This window comes from Physella acuta, unplaced genomic scaffold, assembly GCF_028476545.2.
Source record: "Physella acuta isolate Inbredline_101_S28 unplaced genomic scaffold, ASM2847654v3 ptg000859l, whole genome shotgun sequence".
Lineage (NCBI taxonomy): Eukaryota > Metazoa > Mollusca > Gastropoda > Physidae > Physella > Physella acuta.
In genome coordinates, this window is record NW_026732376.1 from 116850 (window position 1) to 140491 (window position 23642).

At 35.8% G+C, this 23642-nt stretch overlaps 1 protein-coding gene across 1 annotated transcript; it reads right to left on the minus strand.

Annotated features, from left to right (window-relative positions):
- Positions 1-997: 997 nt before the first annotated feature.
- Positions 998-23453, minus strand: LOC131952196 (uncharacterized). Its single transcript, XM_059314763.1, has 32 exons — positions 23256-23453; positions 21789-21841; positions 21340-21423; positions 20945-21058; positions 20528-20671; positions 20345-20446; positions 19629-19707; positions 19267-19396; positions 19105-19153; positions 18665-18774; positions 18329-18395; positions 15360-18051; positions 14804-14974; positions 13683-14390; positions 12894-13052; positions 12181-12353; positions 11810-12024; positions 11425-11586; positions 11061-11213; positions 10418-10570; positions 9935-10119; positions 9171-9442; positions 8647-8835; positions 7836-8009; positions 7172-7422; positions 4688-6863; positions 4438-4548; positions 3838-4001; positions 3048-3276; positions 2784-2858; positions 2345-2495; positions 998-1996 (listed from the first exon to the last, which is right to left on the minus strand). The coding sequence occupies exons 2-32, from the start codon at positions 21789-21791 to the stop codon at positions 1533-1535; spliced, it is 9909 nt and encodes a 3302-aa protein (XP_059170746.1). The 5' UTR covers positions 21792-21841; positions 23256-23453; the 3' UTR covers positions 998-1532.
- Between the last annotated feature and the right edge of the window lie 189 nt (positions 23454-23642).

Consider the following 23642-nt stretch of genomic DNA (forward strand, 5'->3'; position numbering starts at 1 on the left):
CAAAATTTTTTTTTAATTAATTAACATTTGGACCGAATTAGTAGGCATTTTTATCCAACCACACTACACGCGTCATCACGTTTAATAGCTGCGCCATCACGTTCAATGGCTGCGACATCACGTTCGGTAGCTAGGCGCGCAATGGTTTTTAGTCATGTAACTCTATTGTAAATAAAACATGTATTTTAACCAATGGTTTTACTAACCCTGCTCTTGATTTACGCTACGACAGAGCTATTTTTAGATAACATAAGGAAATTGCGCTTAAATGTCACTAGACTTTTTAATTAACTTGTTTAAGATTATTTCCCTTAAATACCGATAAGTTAGGTTCTGTTTTCGAACCTGATTGTGCATGGGGTAAGTGAAGTTGAGTTCACGTGTTTCAGCGAAGGATAGTGTGAAAGCAGAGTTTCTTCCAGGCATCTCTTCTATCCCCCCCCCCCCCCCGAACGAGATGGAATTTATATAGTAAATATATACTTTTACTAGTGTCCGCCCCCCCCCCCCCCCCGGAGAACTGGAAGAAACACTGTGTGAAAAGATAGTGGTCAGCACTTTTCTCAGCAGTCTTTACTTTCCTAACCCGAGTCTCAGTCAGGGAGCCATCAGAGGTACAGACTTGGCCCCAGATTTGAACTCTTGATAGTAGTTGTGAGCTCTACCATTTGAGCACACCACCCTTTACTTCCTTGTTGAGGCATGAAGAAATTACATGATTCAAGACTTTTGAATAACAGCACATCCTACAGGACTGCAGCATGTACAATCAGGTGTGGTTCAAACTTGGTCCAAATACACTACTCTTTAGAAAAAAGCTATACTATATGGGGTGCCGGCACATCTTGAGACTACAAAGTTGTATTTGTTTGAATCATTTGATATAAATATTATCAAGAACGACCAAGAAGGTATTTCTCAACTGAAATTAAGAAAGTGCAGAGTTTTTTATTTTAATCATATTTTATTGAAAAAAAAATCCATTAACTTTACAACACAGTTGTATTAAGTTTTTTTTAAAACAGATTTTCTTTAATTTACAAGAACATCAGCTTGCTGCAACATGAAGAAGTTTTTTAACTGATTAAGTAAAAACTTTTTATTTTATTTTATTACAAAAGTAAAAAATGGAACAAAACTATCTATATTACATCATGAAGTGTTTGCAAGAATATATGAGCATATGTATTTTAGATCTAGATTCCAATTTGTAAATTACAACATAATTTCTTTTTATAAAAAAGAAATAATTTACATAAAATCTCTCTATGTTCATAATAATGCTCTACTCAACGTAAATGCTAGTTAATTAAACAAAGTCTTATTTGAAATAGCTTGAATTTTTTTTTGAGGTTACCTAGCAAATCAATTTAAATATTACAATTTATTAAACAATAAAAGCAACACATTTTATCATAATAGTTTTTCAACAACAATCAAAGCATTTTTTGAACTGTTATGGCAATAAATTTCAAGATAATTTTAACACCTACGGTCAATTTTTTAAAGCCTAAATAGCTGTCCCTTTCACCTTAACCATTAGATTCTGACTCACTGATAATAATAACATCATCATCATCATCATCTATTCGACTCATGTGAGGTAATGTCAAGACAGATGAAGGTACTGTCTCATTGGTCCTGTTCTTGACCTCACTTGCAACTTTGTTAGATTGGAGAAGGCTAGTCACAGAGAATTTAGATATCCCTAAAGGTGCTTGTGCAGACGGTACAAATTCATTGAGCTTGGTGTAGGCTGGGTGCCTAGAGGTTAACAGAGAATTCTGACGTATGAATGTTGTAGTATTCGGTGTTGTGGTTGTTACATTCCCTGAAGTGTGTTGAATGTCTGGGACTTTGTCAGCATGTGATACATTTTTAACAAAGTATAAGCTCTGGTTTTTATTGACTGATGTATTACCCCCATCTGGTCTCAACTGAGTGCTGCTGCTAACCTCCTTTGGTTCAAGAGTTTTACCACTATTCTGCGTCAAGGCTAGTGAAACAAAAAAGAAAAAAATTTTTAAACCATTATAAAAATAATGTGAGCTAATTAACACAACATATAATAAGAATTGCTATGTTTTTAAACCGATGTTAAGTTATACAATTTTTTGAATCCTTTCACAGTAATCCAACAGGTTTTTTGGCAAACCACAGCCACAACAGAAACCTAAAATGCTCTTACAAGTTTCTATGCTCTGCGACAATTTTTCTGGCTCTAGCGCATCTGGAGTTGAAATCTCTTGCCCTTGTTTAATTACACTATTTTTCTCAGCAAGACCTGCTAGTTTCATCTGTTTTATAACTTTATCTGCCCTTTCTAAACACACGACAGGCACACCTTGGTTAAGTCGAATGGGCTGATAGGCATCGCTTTGTTTTCCAGGCATGTCTTTCTCAGACTTCTCCAGTGACATCACTGGTGCTGGTTGACTTGTCCTACCTTTTTCACTGGCCGGTTTAGCCTGGGATGTGCTAGAACCAGGGGTCAGCTGAAAGAATACCAAACAAATACCGTCCTTTAAATTCTGTAATTTCGAAATGGTTTGTGAATTTTATTTTATGGACATTGGTTATCATTTTCAACTAGAGATCTAGTTGAAAACTAATGCTATTTGATAGTTATAGTCAGCAATACAAATAAAACCTAACCTAATCTTAAGCCTTAAGCCCTCACCTTAGCTAATAATATAATCCAAAACAGATCTTTATTGTGTTTAGTTTACAAAATTATACATAACAATATAAAATATATTAAAATTTAAATATTTTGCACTTACAGCTGATGGGGTTTTAGATAAACTGTTTTGACAATATAAAATAGCTTGCTCTTCTGTTAAACGATTGATATCAGTCTGTGAAAAATAATATAAGTTAAATTTCACTTTAAATGAAGTATACATGAAAAATACATAGTAGATTACATTACAGCTTGTGAACCGTCCCTGAAAAATTCATTTTTGATTAGTATTTTTATTATACTGTAGGATGAAAAAGTTAGAAATCAAACCACCATCCTAGACAGAAATTCTAACAAGACGTACCCTGCCTTTCATCATAATTTTAAAGGCTCTAAGTAGCGCTGCTGCTGCCTTCTTCAGGTGATCACAGCCTTTACCAAACTGCCACAGCTGGTAGACTCTCCCTAGGTTTTCTTCTCTCTTACTCTCTGGCCAATGGTCGCCTGCATCCATTTCATTTTGAACTATTTCAACACATTTTAGAAAAGCTTCATCAGCCAGAACTAGACGTTCAGCATCTCTAAGGAATTTTCTGCAAAAAAATAATTATTATATATTTCAATGGTACAACAAGTGCTTTGCATGGGTTTAACTTTTTTTACAGTATTTGTTGCTACTTGAGCTTCCAAAAATTGTTTGTCAACTTTATACTTGCAATTTCAAATTTTATGATACATTGTTTCTCCTTTCTACTTTGCCCTCTTAATAGTAAAACTACCAGCTGAGTATAGGGCACTTATAACATCCTTTAATTCTTTTCAGTCTTTCTGTTTTTCCATTTCTTTCTAACCACCTTCTCATACATGGTCTAAATGTTCTAGGTGCCAAACTCTGTGTTCTTTTCTCAGAGAAAAGTTGAAAGTCTGCAGTTCAGCTCCCTTCAATAACTTCCTTCTCTTAGAGTGGCTAACATGTTTTGGATGCTAAATGTTTTTTTAAGCACTGATGTGATTTTATTCTGGTTAATCACTAGCCCAATGCAGAAACCATAGAAACAAGCATGTAAACTGTGAAACAGTATACCCCACTGTCTGTTTTCAGCTGGATTTTTCTTCTTTGTCTGATAAAGACGGAAGAAAAATTGTAAACTTACTTTCCAGGATCTGGAGTTTTCTTTAGCTGGAGACGAATGGTTTTCAGCATGTCCAGATCACCAAGCTCTGTCAGGACTTTGAGGAGAAGCACCACTGAGCGATGAACATGGGAGGCAAAGCAGCCAGACCTATCAATGTCTTCTATGGGAATTTTCCACAAGCCCTGAAATGTTTAATTCTCTCTAGTTGGTTATAGTGAAATCTTGTAATTTAATGTAGACCAATTTTAAATGAAGCAATGACAATGCAAGATTATAAATTCAATCTAAATATTAAATTATTCATAAAAATTAAAGATTAGTATATTTAATATTATAAGGTGTGTTAACTAGATATTAGCAATAATTCCCTTAGGTGAGCTGGTTTACATGTAAAATGTTTACAATCCTAATTAAGGGCAGATTTTACTTGAATAAATTGATGTTTTATAAAAACAATGTTAACCACACTATGCCAATTATGTGTAAAGCAAGAAAGAATAAATACAGTATTAATTGTTTTAAAACTTAAATATCAACATACTCTCATATCTATTTAGAAGTTCTAAAGAGTTGATAATGTAACAAAATATTAAAAACTACAATAAAAAGCCTCAGTACCTGGAAAAAATTGCTTTGTTTTCTCTCAGCAAACAAACCAGCAGCTGGCATATGCTTATGCTCCTGCCAATCTGATCGGCCCAACAAAATATCTCGAGCTTTATTAAGGTCCTGAAAAGTTAAAGAGCATTGAAAATTCAAAAATTCCTAACCATTGAATATTTCTAACAATAGTTCTAATATAAACCCTCTCCCAAGTCTCATTACTTAATCTTAAAAAATTATTTTATATTAAAGGTATAGTACCCACCTTGGTAAAATAGTATACATCTGCTAGTCTATATAGTGACTTGTAGTGGGCACTGTAGCGTTCAGCGCAAACGCCAAGACCAGCCAAGCATTTAGTTATTATTTCAGCTCGCAGTCTTATTGGATCAGCAGGCATAGACACAGTGGTATCTTTTGTTTCACTGACTGGCTTGGGGTCTTCCTTAGGTGGTGATTCAGTGACAGTGATGGTTTCTGTTTTACTTGGTGATTCTCTGTCAATGTTACTTCCTGTTTTAGGTGGTGATTCAGTGACAGTGATAAATTCTGTTCTGCTTTGAGATTCTCGGACAGTGCTACTTCCTAGTTTAGGTGGTGAATCAACAATTGTGATAATCTCTGGTTCTAATGGTGATTCACTGACAGTAGTGCATTCAGATTTTTTAGGTGACTCACTGACAGTGATAATCTCAGTTTTACTACCAGTTTTATCACCGACGGCATTCTGAACTGTACTTGGTGACTCACTGACAAGGCTATTTCCTGCTTTTGATGGTGACTCACTGACAAGGGTATTTTCTACTTTTATTGGTGACTCACTGACGGGGGTACTTTCTACTTTTATTGGTGACTCACCAACAGGAGTACTTTCTACTTTTATTGGTGACTCACTGACATGAGTACTTTCTACTTTTATTGGTGACTCATTAACAGGGGTACTTCCAGTTTTTAATGGTGACTCACTGGCATGAATAGACTCAGTTTTGATTTGTAAATCCCTGCCCTCTGAGTCACTTTTATCAGAAAGCATCATTGAGCTCAGTTCTTGGTCTTGGTTAATCTCCAGAATGCTCACATTATCAGATGTTGTGTCTTGTACCAAAGTACTCCCATCTGTACCCTCTTGTTCCAAGTTCTTCTCCGTGTCTCCTGCACAGGAAATCTCCATGTGTTCATGGCCAGACTTCTCTTTGCTCTCTGTTTCCCACTTCTCTTTCCCTTCAAGAGAACTTCCTCCAGCTACCAGGCTAGATGGAGTGTGTAAACCTTTATCTTCACCGCTCAAAGCTTCTTGTCTCACCTCCATTACCTTCAAGTCCCTTGTTTCATCAACAGTTTTCTGCGCAGCCCTGTCCTCTGTTCCAACACTCAACCCTACACCTTCTGTTGTACAAGGTGGCTCATCATCTTCAATCAGATCAACCTCATCATCACCATTTAAATCAAAAATTGATTTCGATAATTGCGAAACCTTATTTTCTTCCCCAACTTCCATAGAAACTGTCTCAGGGAAATTATTTTCTTCCTGCTCAACATCCTCACTAAAATGACTGGGAGAGAATCCTTTGCTCTCCATACGAACAATATCAGCCTGGGACGGATTTGATTTGACAGCATCAGAGGACTTGTCAGTCTCAGGATTTTCATTCACGGGTAAGACAGTGTTCTCGTTAGTTTCCATCACTGTACCTGCCGTTTCACTCTGGTTACAGCTTGAATCAACATTTTTACTGCCTGAGCTAGCCCTGGATTTATCAATTTCTTCTTGGATTATGACATCAAAGATGTTTTGACTGGTGAGAGATAACAGCTCGCAGCTCCCTATCTCCTCAGGTGATTGGCTACTTCTTTGTTTGACTTCATCCATCCCCTCTGGCTCTACTGCAGAGTTGTCATCAGTTTCCATTGGCTTCTCTGTTGATGCTGCATCTGGTGGTGTTGTGTTAGGGTTCTGGCTGTTCTTATCACAACTGTTGGAGTTTGATCCTGAGCTCAATGGCTGACTGTCTTCTGGTGGCGCTGAGGATCCTGTTGTCACAGCTGTGGGTATAGGAGCATTGACAACATCAATGTCACTGCCCTGGGGCTTGGAATCCTCAGTGCGACCTCGACCAACAACAGCAGCTGTGATTTCCATGTCACTGCCTTGGGTTTTGTTACTGTCCATCTGACCTTGACCCACATAAGTAGCTGTGACCTCCATGACACTGCCCTGGGCTTTGTTACTGTCCATCTGACACTGGCCCACATCAGGAGCACTGCCATCCTGAGCCTGTTGCTGAACACCACTGGTGGCGACCTGACCTAACTGAACATTACCCCCACTCTTGTGGCGGGAGTACTCGTGGTCTGTAGGGTTCTTGTGATACACGTGTGTTTGTTTGGGTACCACAGCTGGAGCACTTGTTGCTGCTTTTGGAGGTGGACAATTTTCTTCCCTAAATAAAACAAGATTAAAATGTAAAAAAACTTTGTAAGTAAAAATGTAAACAAAACAAAAACCAATTTTAAACCCATTTTTTTTTAAACTTCTAAATCGGCTTTTATTTTATGCAAAATAAATTTTGAAAATTCTAAATCTGTTTATAAAGAAATAAATTTTAAAAATAGAATAATCAACCAATTTAAAAAAACAATTTAAAAGAAGAAAAACAAAAGAAATTATCATTGTAAAAAAAATTACTAGGTAAAAAGGAAACAGAAATAGAACTAATATGTGTATTTAAAAACAGCAGTAACTGTTTACCTTTCAATACACTTCTCCTCTAATTTCTTTTCTTCACAGCGAGCAAAGGGACTTTCCTGAGCTTCCTTCACATAGTTATACAATACATCCAAGTTTTCATTGGGGTTTTGGCCATACAGAACTATCTTTAATGTTGCGACATGTATGCGATAGAAAACTTCTAGAGCCTCCAGTGCAAACTTGGGAGGTGAGGTGGTAAACTGAATCTTTTTTGGGTAGGGCGCTTCTTCATTATGTAAACATATGGCAGCCTAGTGAAGACAAATAAATTGTCAAATATACTATATAGTAAGTACACATTTTAAACTGTTGAAGTTTTTATGTATCTTGCACGGATTTAATGACAGAATTAATGATCAGATGTCAAGAGTAAAATACAATAGTGAAAGCTAATTTAACTAAATAACTTACATGTATATTGGCCTATTCTTAATTTATTATTCTAAAATTATTATTTAATTATGTTGAAATGTTTTAAAGTAGGAAAGCTTAAAGTAAGTTATTTTTTAAAATTCTTATGCTAAATGAAACAACAGTTATAAATTAATCTAAAAGTTTTTAACTGTCTAAATCTAATGGTAATTGAATTGCAAAAAAAAAAAAAAAAAAATTATTACAAAAATAACTGAATAAATAAAAAGTAAGTCTGATCTGAGGTGCTCACCTGCTTGTAGTGATGGAGAAACACTTCTGGATTTTCCTTTTGTTTTTCAGCAACTTTCCCCAACATGTAATGAGTGAGCCAATCTTCTTCTGTACCATCCCCCTCACATTCATTAGCATACAAATAACTATTTTTTGCTATAACCAACAGCTCCGAATGGAACAACTGTGGCACCTAAAAGAGCAATGTGGTGATAATTTAAAGTTTTGAACCCTATTGAACCCAAATCTTTATTGGCATGTTGCATCAGCAGTTTCCAAACTTTTTGTCTGCGACACTCTTTAAAAAATCTTAAATCTAACAGCTGCATACCCTTTACCCACACAATATATAAGAATATAAGAATATTTTTTGTTGTTGAATTTCTCAATAATTTTAAAGACTTTAATTAAAAGTTGTCTTCCTTGATTTTAGCAAATATTTAATTGTGGGATTTAGCCTACACATTATTCAATCTAAAGTATGGAAACTGCTTAGTAGTCATATTAATACCCATAAAATAACTAAATGTTTTTAAAATAGGATATTAAAAGTAAAGCTATATAAACTTTTTTTAAAAACTTTTGTCAACATTTCTGTAAATTTTTATATGCTTCCTGTTTAGAAAACACTGCCTTACATTACACTATGTTTAAATAGTCTACTAAATATGATATTTGTTAGTAACAAAAAGATAAAGAAATTTTTTTTAAATAAAACATTACCCATTCTGTACCCATACACATTACACTTAACCATTTGTAAAATTTAAACATTTTCTAAAAAAATATCCCATTAATCTTTCACAAAAAAAACCTAAAAAAATTGTAACCTCAATGTTGAGAGCAAACATGTCTTTGTATTTCTTCTGTCTAGACAAGTGAGAGTGCAGTTGATAGGCCAGTGAGCCGTACTCCAGCCACAATTTTCTGCTGCCTTTCTCCAGCTCCACAGCCCTGTGGAAACATTTCAGGGCTGACTGGGACTTCTTGTGGATTGGCAGTTCCATTTTTAGCTCAGTCTTAAAGAAAGGACATGAAGATTTTATGGTGATTACTATCATTTTAAAAATTAAGTTATATAAAAAGCTGTCACATATCTTTGTTAAGAAATACGGGTTAATTGTTAGCACCTTAAGACTATTACACAAGTTATAATTTGAATAACTCTACAAAACACTGACAATTCCAAGTGAAGATGTACATTTATTTCAGGTTAAGATAACCTCAACTGATGAATTCCTAAAAGCTTTATAATACTTCTAAATTAAAAAAAAAACATTTTTAGTTAAAAATTTTAATTTTTTCAAAATGGAAGTTTAACTTCTAAAAAAGAAGAAACAGCTTGTTGACTAACTGAATTTAATTTCTGCTCAATCTGGTTCATCTTAGCCAGTGCCAGCCCAGCCCACGAGTCTAGCCTGGTGCGGTTGAGTACCAGGTCAAGCAGGTAAAACCTGACGGCCTTCGTCAGCTCCTTGTTCTTGAAGTAGAAGTCAGCCAGAAGGTAGTACAACAGACTGCAAACATTGTCAGGGTCTTTTGCTGAGTTGGTCAGCTTAACTGGCGAGCTGGGAAACACACTGGTGTTGCCCTCAACATAGTCGGAGATTATGGAAACATGTTTGGCTGGGGGGAAAATAGTCAACAATTTAAAAAAAACTTTTATCATCAACATGAAATGCTTGGTTAAGTGTGTCATTATGTACTTCATTATTCAGTACAAGCATTTGTACTTTATCAGCACAGGAAAAATATAAATGGATACCCATAACAGCAATAAATAATTTTTTATCAAAGGTGGAGTTCTACCCTATATAGGCTAACAGACATTGTTGAAATAGTCATTATAAATACTTAATGCTTATCCCAAAATTCATATGCACTAGTAGCTGCCTTACTGCTTAGAGTAAACAGGTTTTACTAATTTTAAAAAAAATGTTAATGTTATGGGCACAAAATTGGCAGATTAAATACACTGGTTTTAAAAAGTACAGTTTTTTTCTTTATTACAATGTTTTCAGCTTCTGTTGTTATCGAGTAGGAATACACTACATGTACATCAAGAAAGGGGTGCACTGGATACTATACCAATAAAATACAATAATCAAATGAGCTCACAGGGGTGAAGATCCGCTGGCACCAAGGCATAAATTCTGCGCAGGAGATTCTCTACCTCTGGAGTGACAGATTTAATCTTGTAGCTGTCAAACTCTGGTGGTGGCAGGGGTGAAAAATAATGAAAAACAACCCCAGCTCTGTCCCAGGTCAAGTCGATTGGGGCTGAATTGTGGTCACTCAAATGTCTGAAGGAGACGATGTTAACATAAAAATTTAAAAAAAATAACACCGATACTGATAATTTTTTGTCCACTCATTCTTTAAACGTCAAATATACCTTTGATATTTTATGACATGAATTGAAATAAATAATTAATTGTGTAGTTAGCACAATTTAGAACCATCTTCTATCCCCCCCCCCCCCCTCATTAATGCTAGCAACAGATTAGATAGGAATATTCAAAGCATCAAAAACACATATCAAGGCAACTCATCATGCAACTGAATAGAAGCCAGCAGTACAAAAAATGAACTAAACCACACCTGGCTTTCCCTTTCCTGTTAGGGTGACCATACAGGCAGTAGACACACTGTTCAAACACATGACCCTCCCTGTCATTCTCCTTCAGGTCTTTATGCAGCTCTGACATTGTGAACAAAAGAAGGAGGCCATCATCTTTTGTACACCAGGAGTGTCTGAAAAAACATCTCATTCTAATCAATCCAAACTCACATGAAGTATGTCTGCGCAATCCACAAATGTACTTAAGTACTCAATCCACACAAGAAATAAAGCAAAAGTACTCTATATGTATTCAAGTAATAGTAACTGTCAAATTACAATCCTATTTTTTTTAAAGGTAACTAGAGCTGAAAGAGCTCATATAAATAAGACATTGTTTCATTTTATTTTTATAAACTAGCAAACATTTATTGATTTACAAACGTGTCTAAACTTTTTTTAAAATCTATTTTTTTATCCGCTTAGTTATGTAGTTTTATATTAATACTTTTTACTATGATTTTAAAATAAATAACAAAAGGAAGCTACTTTATGTATTTCAAGTTTTTTTTTTAACATTTAAATTTTGAGATAAAGTTTGAGTTTAAAAAGTAAATAAAGTCAATATCATAAAGCACAACAAATTATTTTAGCAGCTGTGCAAATACGTTATTTTTTCTTTACCTTCCCAGATACTCATGTGCTTCAGTTAACATGGTTAACGATGGACTGAACTCTTCATCTTCCTCCTCTTCATCATCATCTTTTCTATTATTTAATTCCTCAACATCTCCAGGGTTTTCTGCAGTGTTCTTTTGCTCTTCAAACTTTAACACCCTAAGTGAATAAAGAAGAGTTAAATTTGATTCTGATATTACATGTGGTTTTTAGTAATTAAAACAAAAACAAACATTCCTAGAAATCAGTTTAAAAATAAAAAGTAGGCCTACCCAATTTAAAAAAAACTATTATCATAACTGCAAGGAAGAGGCAGCAAACATAACAATTTCAAAAATGTATGTTACAGTATACAAAAGAAGACCAAAACCTGTATAATATTTTCCATGGTAGCAAGGAGCCTATAGGCATTTCTGTGACGGTGAGGGCTACATCAAGGGATATCTCAATCACAGCCACCAAACTGTTGGCCAAACGAACAAGGCTGAATCGGCTCAGGGAAGATAAAATAGTCATGTCTTCATCCATCAACCTGTAGTCAAGTTTAATAAAAATAAATGAGTTACCAAAATATTTTTAAACTGTATTCAAGTTTAATCAAAATAAACGAGTTACCAGACTTTTTCAAATAAAAATTAGTTAATAGGCATTTTCTAAATTGTATCCAAGTTCAATCAAATAATTACCAGACATTTTTTTAAATCAGAGAATTTAAAGAGCTTTCTGTATTAATTTTTATAAAAGCTTTAACATACTTGTCAATACATGCAAATATTGAAACAAGTGTGGCAGCCCAGTCTTGGCGTAGCTGAACTGTTGGAACCCTCTTGTAATGTATGATGGCTTCATTGAGGGAGATCTCAGCCCAGTGTAGACATGCTGACTTCTGCTTGAGATTGTACAATGAATTGAGCAGCAGGAGGAGTTGTGTTGGCCTTTCCTTCTGGGCGATTGTTTTAGGGCTCATGTTCTGTAGTTTAAAAAATTCATTTTAAAATTTGAGGAAAAAACAATAACTTTTTCGTAAATGATAAAATAATACAATAACTGTGTGAAAAAAAGCATGAAACTATAATTTAACAGAATGAGAAATCAAAACTTATAGATTTTTTTTAAAAAGTCCCACCTTTTTGTTGAATGTGGACTCCAGATTTTTTACAACAAGATCATAGCTGCCTTCATCATATAATTTCTGTGTGTCCTCTAATGACTTGCATCTTTGTAATGCTTCCAGTTGCTTTTTAGCTTGGCTGATGGATATTACTTTGTCTTCTTGGATATTAGGAGTTATTATAGTCACTGAAATAAATGCCATTATCTTTTAACATTTTAGTGAATTGAATGATTATAGTTATTTAATAAAGAGTTAACTTTATACATTTTAGAAACATTTGAAGGTAAAAATTTAAATAAGGTGAACCGGAATAACAAATTATTAACAGATTCAAACACTGATTTGAAGAACAGGGGAGGAAAAATAAAAATTTTAAGATGACCTTAGAATGATTGAACATGTAATCAGTAAACAAAGGTTTGGAACAGTGTGATGAAACATGCAATGAATGGATCACTAGCCCCAGAACTAGGTAGTACACCCCCCAAGCTCTTATGATTGCTGACCTAAATTGGACAACTAGTTACATAACTTTACCCTCCTATAGAATTTAACAGCACTTCCCCAACCTAGGTTATTTAACATAATTTTAGCGTAGATTGATTTTTGTCTTAAGTTATGTAATTAAAACTTTTAAATTCTTACAAAGAAGAAAAAAATTATTTAAAGAAAGTATTGATTTAAAGAAAGTATTGAATTTAAAAAATGAAAATAATTTTCCCTGCCTTCAACAGAAGAGCTCTTATCATTCTCCTTCTCCAGTTCCATCAACATTTCTTGCACTATTTCAAAGCAGTCGACAGCATCCAGTGTCTCACCAAGCAGCTGGTGTTGTCTGGCCTTCAGCCAATACAGTCTTACATTGAAGTGTCCAAGCCAAGAACCTAGAGATCAGTTTATTGATCAGTGGCTTTTTATTTAGTGGGTTTTATATTTCAACATTTTCAGACATCCACACAAAAAATTATAGATCTGTGGTATTAAATTTCAATTATTTAAATTTAAGACACACACACCACAAAAATAAGAATTACTTAACTTATCAATTTTTGTAAATATTTTAAGTTTAAGCCTTTTAAAAAAAAATCTGTTTTGGTTTTTCAATTTGCCTGGGTTTTGTACGGTTTAGCCTACAGCTTTGTGTTTATTTACAGGGTTTTTATATAAGCATTATATTTTCATCAACATAAGAACATCATTTGAAACAGGCTAACTCCACATTAGGTATGTCAGCCTTCACCATTTAATATAAATTTTTTTTATTAATTAGTAAATATCATTTAAAAATCTAAAAGTACACTAAGGGTACCATTTTTAGGTTCTGTTATTTTGAACTTAAGAAATCAAGATTACAAAAATTTAGCTCATTTCCCAACTTTTTTTTCTAAGTAATAGATTTCCATGCATAATGTAAAGTGACTAAATTTTACTACTTATGCAAACTGCTACACTCTCAGCTAAGTTGAGGCTACTTTTATAGTTTTTTTATAAAGCAAATTTTTAAAATATTTTACCTAAAGCATCAGATCTGCCAGTTAATGATGACAAGAAGAACATGTCATCAGAGAAAAAATCTCCAAAATATTTGGCGATGTTGGTGCTGGATTGGCCTGCTTTTGAGGGGGATGACAGATTCCTCAGTTCACTGTCGGCAGACGCTCTGTTCAAAGAAAGCTCAGCCCACGTCAAAATGACAACGGCGTAGTTCTTTAATCCTTCTAGTGGGTAACTATCCTCGTCATCATCTAGAACACTGGGCAACGTGAAGTGCTTTCTCAGGCGCTGATAAAGTTTCACAAAGATGTCACAGATGCCTTCATACCAAATGTAGTCAGATTTGTCGGCCAAACTCAAAAGGTATTTGTAGATAAGATCCAAAATTCCATGACCTTTTAAGCATTTTTTAATGTAGTTTTTCACATCTTCTTCCTCTGTATCAGTAAGCTTCTTGACAGCTTCAAAACTGACAGGCTTTCTACTGGTAGTTTCTTCCTCATTGAAGTCTGTCTCCATGTCATCAGTCTTTTCATTGTTGTCTTCACATTCCACAGACAGCAGGGACTTGGGGAAATAATTCTTCATCAGTTTTTGATAGTCCACGCTTTTTTCTTCTGCCTTGTTGCGCGTATTCCTACTTCTAGTTGATCTCCGTTTATATTCATTCGCCCAATCGTCTTGTAATGAGTCATCCAATTTACGTTTAGGACCTCGCTTCAAGCCAGCTGGTAGATAAAATTATGAAAACATAAATTAGTGCGACGTTAATGTAAAGTTGTTTTCTTGTCAGACCTAATGATCCATAGGGCAGATAAGGTACATGTTTTTTGACCTCAGCATATGAAGAGAAGGTGTTGTCAGCACTATGCCCAGCAAACTTTACTTTCTTTAAAATGCGAGTCATTTACTTTCCCTTATGAGAGTCAAGTGCCAAACAGAACTGGGTGGACTCAGACAGCTCCTGAGTCTTGTGTCCGGACCAAGATCTGAACTCAAGAACTTCAGAGTAGCAGTTCAGTGCTCTACCATGCAACCATAAGTGTAGTGATTATTATTTTTAGTGCAAATATAATTCTAATTTAATAATTTTAACAAATATAAAAAAGGGCAGATAGCAGATGTAGCTACCAATGTGTACCTGGTGTTGTTTTAGTTGTGGCTCTACTGGTCTCAGAGGTTGCTCCACTCTGTGTTGCCCATGATATGCTGGGGGTGGAGGAGCTGTTGGAAGCTGTGGGTGTCACCTGGTCCATCATAACTTGAACCAAAAGTCCCCTCTTCTGATAGCTGTGGTCTCTTGAAACTGGAGCTATGTTTGTTGAAATAAATTACACATATTTATAACATTTAAGTATGCAACTAAATTGTTTCTAAAAAAATGATGAATATGTCAAGTTGAAAATGGTAAGATTAATTAATTTTTATCTGTACAAAATGAAATCTGGTGCTTTATTCTTGTTAACATAATACAGCAGTTCAGAAAATTTTACAAGCTTGAAGCTGCAATGCTTAAAAATTAGATTTGTTTTAATCTTAACATTCGTCGCGAGATATAAGGTTGGTCAAAGTTTATTTTAAGACACTTTTGATTAGCGATCAAATATTTACTATCTAAACCAATCATATCCTGCAAGTGACACAAACCTCCTGTGTAAAGCAATGACAACTTCAGAAGTTACTTATTTATCAGTTACCTTGATGTGAGGATTTCTCTATGAACTGTGTAGCTGCAGGCTGATGTACGTGTGTAGTGGCTTGGTGGTATCCAGGGTATATTTGCTGGTGGGGCAGGCTGGATAAATGAGATTTAGACGAGTGTTGAAGGAGGTGTCTGATATTCACAGACGAAAGGGGAGCTTTCGGGGGTGTGGGGTTTTTGTGGGAGGGGTCCAGCTGCAGACTTAGGGCGGGAGTGGATGTTTTGGTGCTGGTGTAGTGTGGAGATAAACTCGAGGATGATTTTGGTGGTAGGAGGGATGCAGGTAGAGCAGAGTGGGAGGGGTACTTGGGGATGGGAGGGGAGAGTCCAGAGATGGAAGGATGCAATGTTGAGTAGGGTCTGGCATTAATGTCCAGATGCTGTGGCATGGCTGAATGTTTGGAGTAGCTGGGCAGTGGGAAAAGGGTGGAGCTAGAGGGCGGGTAGTGGCCATGCTCGTGAGGTTTGCTTAGGTGCGGGGTGTCATGTCTGGGGGAGAAAAAGGGGGAGATAGGATTGTGGGAGATGTAAGGGAGATCAAAGGACTGAGTGTAGTATCCTGGCAAGGAGGACGACCTGGTCAAGGATTTTGTGCTTGAAGGTCTTGGGTTCATCCCTGCCAGTCTGGACCAATCAGGGCTAGCAGGCGTGTGGTGGTCAGCTGATGGTTTTAACAGTAGTTCTGCTTCTAAGGCAGAGAGTTTATTTAAGTGATGCTGGGAAATGGAAAGAGATCCAGAGATGTCCATGTAAGGCTCTAAGTTACCATACCTGTGGGGCGGATACAAAGGTGGTTCTGTGGTTGGCTGAGGTGTCCCAGGTGAAGGTTGCTGAGGGTAAAGTGGCAATCTGTTTGGGGAGGTGTTGCAGTGTGCAGCGGGCGGTGGAGGTAATGACAGCTGGCTTAAAGTGGATCGGCTACCAGGTGAAGTAGAGGGCTGATGGGCTTTAGGTGGCTGGAGTGCTCCATCTGTCCCAGAGTCTGGTAAAGAACAAGGTGTCACAGAGTCCTCTATAAATTCCCCTGAGCTTTTTCTTCCATACATTTGTGTAGAGGGTTGGGCAGCCTTCTGAGGGGATTCCAGTTGAGATGTGGGCAGGTCAACCTTCTGGGGTTGCTTCAAGCTGCTTTCTGAGAGTAACGCATGATGTAGATACTGACCACTGGCCAAGGACTGGAACTGTGAGAGACTGGAATCCCTCTGTTCTAAGCTAGACAACACGCTGTGGTACACTGAAGCTGACTTGGGGCAGGAGGTTGAGTTGTTTGGGGACAGCAAGCTGGTGGTTATGGGAGAGTGGGTGAACTCAGAGGAAAGCAAAGATATCTTTGGGGCTTGATCCAAGGGTGTTGAGGCTAAACTCCAGTGCAAAGATGACTGCTGAGTTGGTGATATGATGGATGAAAGAGGAGTATGTTTTCTTTGAGGCGAAGTTGACGCGCTTGCACCGTGAGACAACTCAGGCTCTATTAATCTAGTAACAGGTACCTTATTCTGAGGACTTGGTGAAGAGGGAAAACAATGGACGTCCAGGTGAGTGACTACAGGAGAAGTATGGGCTTTCTGCGGACTGCGGGACAGAACAGATGAAATATCATGAGGGGTTAGGGTTGATGATGAAATGTGAGCTTTGGGAGGGGTAGAAAACAAGTGAGTGGTTGATGAGGCAGGTGAGGTGGGGGATGAGGCTGGAGCCAGGTTGTGTTGTGGCGAGGAAATGACATGCGGTGAAGCTAAAGACTTGGACTGTGGGCTCGACTGGCTTGGGCTGGTCTGGAAAGGGCTATGGGGGTGGTAAACTGGTAGCTTTTCTGGCATAGGGATGGAGAGGCTCATTTTCACAGGAGACGAGGAAGAGGCCGATTGGGATGAATCTTGTACAGTAGCAGGGCTGACTGAAATCAAGGCACCAGAAGTGGACAATAATGAAGCTGCCGAAGACTCACTTTTAGAAGTAGTGAATTCAATATTACAAGAGGCAACCTGTTTCAAACTGGCCAGGCTTTTAATGTCAGTTGCAAGTACATCACTCTCCAGAGTGATTGAGACATCTGCAGGATAAGCCCCCAAAGGGTCTTGGACCTTCTCATTCACCACCGCATCCTGGCCAAACTCCATGTCTATAACAGACGCCAAAACATTTTCCAGGGACCTGACCTCTGATGGGCCCAGGATGTCATCCTCTTTCATGAGCATCTCAGGTCTAAAATCTGCCTTCTGTATGTCTGCCAAATTCAACGTGGCTATATCCATGTCCTCTTCTTGCAGTAACGGCATTTCAAATGTATCCGTGACATCCATCAGCTCCAGGTCTTTTGGGACAGAACTTTTCTCCTTGGCTGCGTCAAAGTTAACCAGCTGCATTGTCTTATCATTTTCTTTGATTCCTAGAACAGGCATTTCTTCATTTCCATGGAGGCGCCTGAGAAGAGCCGACTCCTTAGCGCTGTCTTTCAAGCAAGAAACTGGAGTTAAAGATGTGAGGGCGTTGTTGGTTTGAGCTACAGGCTGCGTGATATTTTCTTGTGCTATTTTGGATGCAGACCCCTGCTGCGTGGCTGGATGTGTCTCAACATTTTTCACTGGAGTTTTGCTGGTTGGTTCATCTTTCTTATCAAACTGGCCAAAAAATAAGGATTGGTCCAAGAAAAGATAATCCCTGAGATCTACTTCCAAGGCTAAGCTCTGAAAGGAAGATTCAGATTTTTAGGCTCAGAAAGATGGAATAGCTTCAGATTTGATTTTGAAAGTGGTGAAAATATAATTTTAAAAAAATAATATTTAAGAAACTAACTTTTAATACAATTTGATACTTAGAAAATTTAAACTTAATTCTGGATTAAATAAAATATGCGCCTGTGTTATTGTAATTTATATCATTTTCTCCTGAGGCTGGTAGTCCAGCTTACAAACTTTAAACAACAAACTGTTTATTAGAAGCTATGGAATAAAAATTATTCACCTTTGGTGGATCACTAGTGGTGGCAAAGTCATAGAGCTCCAGCAACTGCTCACCTACATTCTTCCACCTACAGTATTAAGATGGTTTTGATAGTGATTTGAAAAAAAAAATATTTTTAACATTAAAAACTATAGGTGATTATTTAAATGTTACACAAGTCCATTTGCTAACAAAATTGGAATGGCAAAAGTTATGAAACAAAAATATTTTTTTTGCTAACTATTAGAGAACTAAAAAAATATTAGGTGACAGTGGTAGAAATGATAAAATTCACATTCTTAAGTTTTACAACTTTAAAAATATTTTATACTTGATTTGAAATATTTATGAACTTACGTGAAAGGAGTAAGTGGGTTACGAAATGTCACAGGTTTTAACTCTCTTTCTCTGTCTTCCATGGCGAGCTGACGTCTGGTTGCTCGAATTTTTTGTGCCTCCTCAATGAACTGTAAAAGAAATGATTAAAAAATATGTATGTCACTCATTGAATAACAATACACACCTATTTCAAATCTGTTGATATGATACATTTTTGTCATCTTGATACAATTCAGGTTTAATGTTTTTAAACTTACTAAGTGGATTTTTAGTTTAGTCGTAGTATAGGTCAAGATTCTTGAGTTTTACATATTTTTTAATACAAATTTGAAATTTCAATTTATTGTACAGGCCTACATTTTTCTGTTCGTCAGAAATGACAAAATTTAGATAATGCATGCAGGTTTTATGAATCAAAACATAAAAATAATAAAACAGGTCTAGTTTGTTTTCATTACCTCTTGGCAGTCAGCTTTATCAACTGGCAATGTGTGTATCTTTGGATCACTATAACAATAAAAACAGCCAAGTAAAACAAAAAGTATAGTGACTGTTTTGGATAGGAAACAAAACATCTGAAGGAAACTCATCCATTCAACAATTAAAGTTAACTTCCTTACCAGTAGATAAAGAGCTCTTTTGTCATACCCTCAAGTGAGGGCTGCTCAGTAAAAATCTGCCTCCTCAATGCTAATCCTTTTGGGTAGCCACAGTCTCTTTCAAGAGCTATGCTGATATTTTCTAGACACACTGGTAAAAAAATCAATGCCAAATTGTTATCCCCATTACAACAAACCCAGATAAATACATTTAACGATTTTTTTTTAAAAGTGAAATAATAAAAAAAAATTTTGTTTTGAAAAACTAGTGGAAAAAAAAAGAAAAAGACTAAAAAATTTCACAAATTTAAAAGAGAAAAAAAAAGATACCAAGACTTGTTTTGAGGAGATAGGCCCTCAAAGGAAAATTTTGAAAATCTTACTTAAGTAATCCCCAAGAGCAAATGTGACTGTAATGGCATTATCTAAACTTGGCCAGTGGTTTGGGTTACACTGCAGAGCCTAGAAACATTTTTAAAACATATTTCAGTTAAATTCTTTTTCTTCTTTCTAAATTGTTAGTGTTGGAAGGGATCGAGCCTTAACTGCCAGAGCTTTTTGTCGACTCGACCACGCCTCCATCACAATTAAGGATACGTGTCAACTGGTTATGCGCCATTGAGGCCATTGACTCCGATTTCAGCCTGCTTTTCTTTTTGGATTTGCTTCCATAGCCTTTGTCCAACCAAGAACAAACTACAAGGCAGCAGTTGTTTGATTTTGGAGTTGTCTCTCCTTGAAGAGTGGCTGTCCCCAGCTAACGAGCCTCCTCTGCCCGAGGGTTCAAACTCGAGACTTTTCAGTTTAGCAACCATGAGCTTTACCGACTCGACCACGCCGACCCCTTCAGATAAATAACTTATACAACTATAAATCAACATATCAATTAAAATTCTGTTCTGTTTTCATTTATAAGATTTTTATTATAGCACCTCATTTCTAATCACAGCAATTGAACTTTTATTTAAAATCTATCTATTAACTAGTTAAATATACTTTAATTAAGTTGTCAAAACAGCAGGATAAAATAGTTTCTTATGTAGCTGATTTGATACTGAGAGAGCAATGTTAAGATGAGAAAAGTTAAGATAATTTTTACCTGCTGAAAACATATTTTGGCCAGTGGATAGTTGTTAAGTTTTCTGGCAACTTGTCCCATTTTGAACCACACTGTAACTTCAGATGAATCAATTCTCACGGCCTACACATATATTAAAAATATCAGTTTCTATTAAATATTATACTAAAAATAGTAACTATAAAAAATACTTAGTAATATAACCTCAATATATGAAGCCATGGCCTCTTTAAGCTGATCTCTCTGAAGAAAAATAGTGGCCAGATTTTTATGGATGGAATAAAGTAGCTGCAGGCCACAGTGGCTTTTAATTTGTACTTGGCTGTCATCTTCTACTAGACTAGCAGCCTGTAAGATTAAATAAAAAATGGTCGTCATAGAAATACAAAACATAATAAAGCTGCTACTACTGCTAGTCAGTGTCACCATTATTATAAATTACACAAACAAAACCTGATTTTATTTATTTACACATACATAATTTATTTTAAAATGGTAAATAAATTAAAATATTGCTAGAGCTAATGAGTACATTCAATGGAAAAAAACAAGCACTTAAAAACAGACAGTTAATATGACTTTTTTGTTTACATTGAGATGCATATTTTTAAAAAATCCAACCTCTTTTAAAAGGGGATGATCAAAAAGATTCTTCAACAATTTTTCAGCATGCACTGCATTCCCTTTCTGCTGGTATGACAAAGCTTTGTTATATGCAGCAAAAGCTTCAGCCTCCTAAAGAAAAGATGAATGCATGTTAATCACCAAGTTCATCAAGTGATGGCTACCGCCTAGTTGTTTCCCCTTTTAGAATTAGAATTTAAAGTAATTTTTATCCCTGATTTAAGATCTAATTAGATTGAAAATAATGTGTTATTGTGCTGTCATCTGAGATGCTCTAATTTAAGAAGATTGAAGCAATAATTACTCCATAATAAATGGGTCATCAATTAACTCACTTGCCTACTAAAAACATTTTTGACTGAAAGTTTGGGAAAAAAAACAACTTAGCAAACCTTGGCCTCTTTTGTTTTAACAAGCTGAACTTTATTTGAATCATCATCTGAACTTGATGAGTCATTCAGGGCAGAAATACGGAACTGTTTAGGATTACATAAGATGGCGTATATTTGTAATATGTAAATGAGAAGAACATGGACTAAATCCTTTTCCAAGTGCGTGGCATAAAATTAGAAATATTTTTTAAATATTAAATTAATACAAACAGAAATTTTAACTTGTAATTGGAATGGACTTTTATTACATTTTAGACATTTTTATTTATAGATCTATTTAAAAAAAAAAACCAATACTTTTACTTTTATTATGAACTTAAAAAAAATGTAATTTCCTTTTAGACCTACATTTATTTATTTATTTTTCTTAATAAAGGTGAAATTCAATTTAAAAAAAAATTATTAAAATCTAGACCTAATTAATTAATGAGATAGCACAATAACATTACCATTGCTATCTTTTCCTGGCTGACACCTTAGCCAAATTTCACTGATGAAAATACTGAAAAGAAATTGAAAAATGAAGATGAAAAATCCAGGTCAAGCTCAAACTACACAGTAGTAGTACACACTAACTATATAGATCTAGCATTGTTATTAATAAGTAGATTCATAATGCCTATTCCACAAACTACACACATTTTAAAATAAAAATATAATTGATTTGGGGTTAGGATGTTAATATTTAAATAAATACGCATAAGTTAGTAAGTTAAGTAAGTAAGGGCATAGACTAGGCCTAGATTATATTGGTAGATCTACCCATTAGGCCTACACAATATTTTAATACATTTTAAAGTAATTTTATTTTTAGTTAGGCTTAATTAATAAATTTATAGTTACTGGGCCTAAAAAATTGAGTAGTAGGGGTAGACTGGCCCGCTGATCTACCAGGAAAAATCCTGGTGTGCCCGACAGGAAAAAAATCTTGACGGCCCTTAAACTACTGTGCTATAAGGGGTCGGCGTGGTCGAGTCAGTAAAGCTCATGGTTGCTAAACCGAAAAGTCTCGAGTTCGAACCCTCGGGCAGATGAGGCTCGTTAGCTGGGAACAGCCACTCTTCTAGGAGAGACAACTCCAAAATTAAACAACTGCTGCCTTGTAGTTTGTTCTTGGTTGGACAAAGGCTATGGAAGCAAATCCAAAAAGAAAAGCAGGCTGAAATTGGAGTCAATGGCCTCAATGGCGCATAACCAGTTGACACGTAACGCTTAATTGTGTTGGAGGCGTGGTTGAGTCGGCAAAAAGCTCATGGTTGATACATTCGAACAAAGTCTCGAGTTCAAACCCACTGGCAGATAAATCTCGATCCCCTTCAGCCTTCAACACTAATAATTAAGAACGAAGAAGAAGAAAGAAGAACTGTGCTATAGTCCTATTAGTGTTTTTTTTTAAATTGTTGGTAGGCCTACTTCACCATTTTACCATTCCTTCTTCATACCAAGGTGTAAAATTTTGCTATGATAGAGAAAAAATGCACAACAAAATGAGGACGATATTTTAAGTCAACCCTTTGTATCCCTGTCTAGCAGCCTTCTCTTCTGCCTGCCCTCAACCAAACAGCGGATTCGTTGCATTGAGTTAAGTTGAATAGGACCAGGCCTATAATAAATATAAATAATTAATAAACTCAATGCAACAAGCCCTCTGGTTGGTTGATGCCAGGCAGGGCAGCTGTGAGCTAGGGATACAAAGTTAAACTTTTTACAAAGGGTCCACTTAATGACAAGATGCTTAGCTTATGCCTAATTGTTTTTATTCGAGCATTTATATTTTAGAATATTTTTATTTAGGCCTAATGATTTTTTTAGCAACCGTAGGCAGGATTTGGAGTAGGAGCCGGGCAGAGGCTGTGGTCCGTGATGGTTGTCACTGAAAAAAAAACTGTTTTTAAAACTAAAACTCTAAAACTCACTCAAAAATGATTAAAATGTCCTAACAGGGATTTTTTTCAAATTTGTTATGCTAGTCGAGTTATACATTTTAGAATATTATAGATAGATAGATTCTCTAGATCTATCATTGATCTATCCTGTCTAGGGAAGCCTGGAGCGTTACATTCTCTTGACTCCTGAGAGTACTCGGTTGTTCTCTAAGCTAAACTAAATTTGATTAAGTTAGTCTAAACAACAAAACAAAAAAAAAGAGTTTAATTAGCCAAATACCGAAAGACAACGAACAACTCAACAATTGAATTTGGCTTTATGTTAGGGACAATGCTTGTTATTTATTTAAAAATTTAATGTAACAACACATTTACACCCACTTTTGCTGAAATCGGCAAAAATAGGAGTCTAGTGTT